The sequence below is a fragment of the Nanorana parkeri genome, unplaced genomic scaffold (assembly GCF_000935625.1).
Source record: "Nanorana parkeri isolate BGI_ZX_2015 unplaced genomic scaffold, ASM93562v1 scaffold3203, whole genome shotgun sequence".
NCBI classification, from domain to species: Eukaryota; Metazoa; Chordata; class Amphibia; order Anura; family Dicroglossidae; genus Nanorana; species Nanorana parkeri.
The window spans coordinates 61341-64520 of NW_017309471.1; the positions used below are offsets into that span (position 1 = coordinate 61341).

Genomic DNA, 3180 nt, shown 5'->3' on the forward strand with positions numbered 1-3180 from the left:
AGAGCCAATGGAGAGGTATTGCCAAGAGCCAATGGAGAGGTATTGCCAAGAGCCAATGGAGAGGTATTGCCAAGAGCCAATGGAGAGGTATTGCCCAGAGCCAATGGAGAGGTATTGCCCAGAGCCAATGGAGAGGTATTGCCCAGAGCCAATGGAGAGGTATTGCCCAGAGCCAATGGAGAGATATTGCCCAGAGCCAATGGAGAGATATTGCCCAGAGTCCTGCATCCTACAGGGATGTGAGTAGTCCCATAAGGTAGTGCTTCTCCTGCCCTCCTGTGCCCCCCACCCCCCTAAGGGGAAGCTGACAGGTATCCACAGTGACTACAGGGTGGTAGGACTGGTCTTGTGCCTTCCCATGGACCAGCCTTCTGTAAATACCTCTATATGGCTCTTCCTGAATCATAGAGCTCCCTCAGGACAGAGCAACCTTTCACTCTACAGTGACTCCCTCAGCCACTCACTATTGCCTATGGGGACATCTAGTGGCAGATTGGCATACTGCAATCCTCAATCCACTCCCCTACAGTACTATTACCTCCCATTTATACACAATGGGGGGAATTGATCAAAAATACCAATCAGCATCTCTGTTCAGTGTGCTCAGGTAAGATTTGAAAATGAGAGAGAGAGGCTGATTGGTTGCCATGCACAGGTGCTCCACATTTAGTCTGCTTCAGAATTGATCAATTCCTCCCAATCTGTGCTGCAGAACTTAATTAGAGGTCCATTTGCACCGGCAGCTCTCTCTTAGTTCCCCTGCAATTGCTGTTGATCCTGCCACTGAGGTCCATATCATGCAGTTTCCTGTGATGGGATGGCAACAATATTACACAGCTCCTAAACCCGTAGCCGAGTTGTCTCCCTCATGTAGGGGGCGTGGCTATCTGCATTGTCACTGCTGATTTAGGAGCCTGTAATTTGTCAATCAGCACCTAGCCACACCTAGTCCCGCCCACTGCTTTCTGGATTGACAGCACTGCCCCTGCTGCTTGAAACCCTCCCACTGAGAGCTGCAGTGTCTGGGAGGGGGTAGGGGTGAGACATAAATAATGGAAGATTTGGCTCAGTCAGGGAAGGTAAAGGAAGTTTTGGTGACTTTACGATGTTTGTGGATCGCATTGTAATTGGATTTAGGGTTTGTTTAGGTTGTCATACAGAAGTCTTTAGTTGTAAATCTCCCGAACACACAAACAGGCCCATACTATGCCTGACCCGACCGAGTTAAACCTTCACCCTCAGAGGAGTAACTAAGAATGTGTATAGTCAAACTAATTAGTAATGTACCTTCCATACCAGGGTCAGAGAAAAGAATAGGTTGAGATTCAGGAATGTGCAACAATATAACCCAAATCACAAGCCCAGAACTAAAAAATATTATTATTATTATTATTACACAGGATTTAGCGCCAACAGTGTGCGCAGCGCTGTACAATATAAGGAAAACATTACAATCACAATACCATTCAAGACAAGATGGTAAGGAGGGCCACGCCCCTGAGGGCTTAGAATCTAAAAGAGGAGGGGCCAGTGATACAGGAGGAGGGAGCTGTGGGGGGATGAATTGTTTGAGATCGTGATGGTATGAACGCCAATGCTAGAATTCTGGCAAACAAACTAGAGGAGCTGGAACTTATGCTACTCGAAGAGGAGTACGGTATAAGGGGAATAACGGAAACTTGGCTGGACCGCTCGCATGGCAGGGCAACCAATGTACAAGGGTGCAATATGTGCAGGAGGGGCAGGGTGGGGAGGAGGGGGGAGGGGTATGAATGTACGTGAAAATCAATTTTACTGCGCACTTAAGGGATGACCTCATGACAGAAAATTGCGATGAAGTGGAGTCTTTGTGGCTAGAACTGGATAAGACTAATTCCAGTTGTAAACTGATTATGGGTGTGTGTCACAAACCCCCGAACATAAGAGAGGAGGAGGAGGCTCACCTACATTCCCACATAGAAATCACTGGGAAGCAGGAAATGTTGTTATAATGGGTGACTTCAATTATCCGGACATTGATTGGTCACATGGGAGAACTATGAGGGGGGAGGGGCTTTTCACTCACCTCATAGTTCTAGCCGACCTGTGACAATGAGACTGTCACAGGTCGGCTCAGTAGATCGGGAGGTGAGCGAACACATACCGGCGTTCGCTCACCTCTCGATCCTATCACTGCTCTCTGCCATGACAGCGGAGGGACTGGATTCCCCGCTCCGATCCGCCAGCGCTCACGCAGCTGGGCGGATCCAGACATAATTGTCGGGATCCGCTTCAGCTGCGGCATCTCAGTATACCGCGAGCTACAGCTCCCTATATACTGAGCCTAGGCAGCGGTGTATTTACGTTTTGTGCTGCCCTAGGCAAGGGCCCCCCGACGGAACGGACAGACCATGCAGCGCTTCTCCTTCTCCAACAGCACCCCCCACGGACGGACCTTGCGCTTCTCAAACAGCACCAACCCCCCCACGGACGGACCTTGCGCTTCGCGGACAGCACCACCCCGGGAATGTCCTTGCGCTTCTCTACGACAGCATCCGCCACCCCCCGGACTGACTCACCGTAAATCAACGCCGCCCGCCGTCCACTCTCCAGACCGACGTCCGCGTCATCCCATCAGTGCCGCTCTCAGCGAATCTGCCGCTCCAGGCAAACGCCTTGTTTGCCTCGCGGCAGATACGCCCCTGAGCCTAGGGTGACAGGAGGACGATAGTTTGTGTCCCCCGTTACCCTGAGGAGAACTATGGGGAAAAGCCCTGACCCTATAGTTCTTCTTTAACCGCTTCAAGACCAGGTGTTACACCCCCTACCTGGCCAGGCCATTTTTCAGTGTTCAGCGCTGCGGTACTTTGACTGACATTTATTCCGTCATGCAACGCTGTACTGAAATGAATTTTATACCATTTTTTGGGGACAGATAAGAGCTTCCCTTTGGTGGTATTTAATCACCACTCGGGGGGTTTTATTTTTTACTATAATTAGGAAAAATTACTGAAAATTTTTTTTTTTTTACATTATGTTAGGAAATATTTATTATTACCCAGTTTTTTTGTCAAATATAAAAAAAGTCTCCAGCCGCGCACCCCCAAGCGTAAGGCTCTGTGCCTTGTGAGCCCAGTTTGACAGTCAGCAGAGGAGCTGACCTTAAAGGAGAACTATGGGGTTAGGGATTTTCCCCATAGT

At 49.4% G+C, this 3180-nt stretch overlaps 1 protein-coding gene across 1 annotated transcript in view; it reads left to right on the top strand.

The window, feature by feature from the left end:
* LOC108802887 (cornifin-A-like) overlaps positions 1 to 2553 on the top strand; it is a 3131-nt gene extending 578 nt beyond the window's left edge. The window contains exon 2 of the mRNA XM_018574740.1: positions 2361 to 2553. Within this exon, the coding sequence (XP_018430242.1) occupies positions 2361 to 2553 (193 nt within the window). The remainder of the gene's footprint in view (positions 1 to 2360) is intronic.
* Positions 2554 to 3180: the final 627 nt, after the last annotated feature.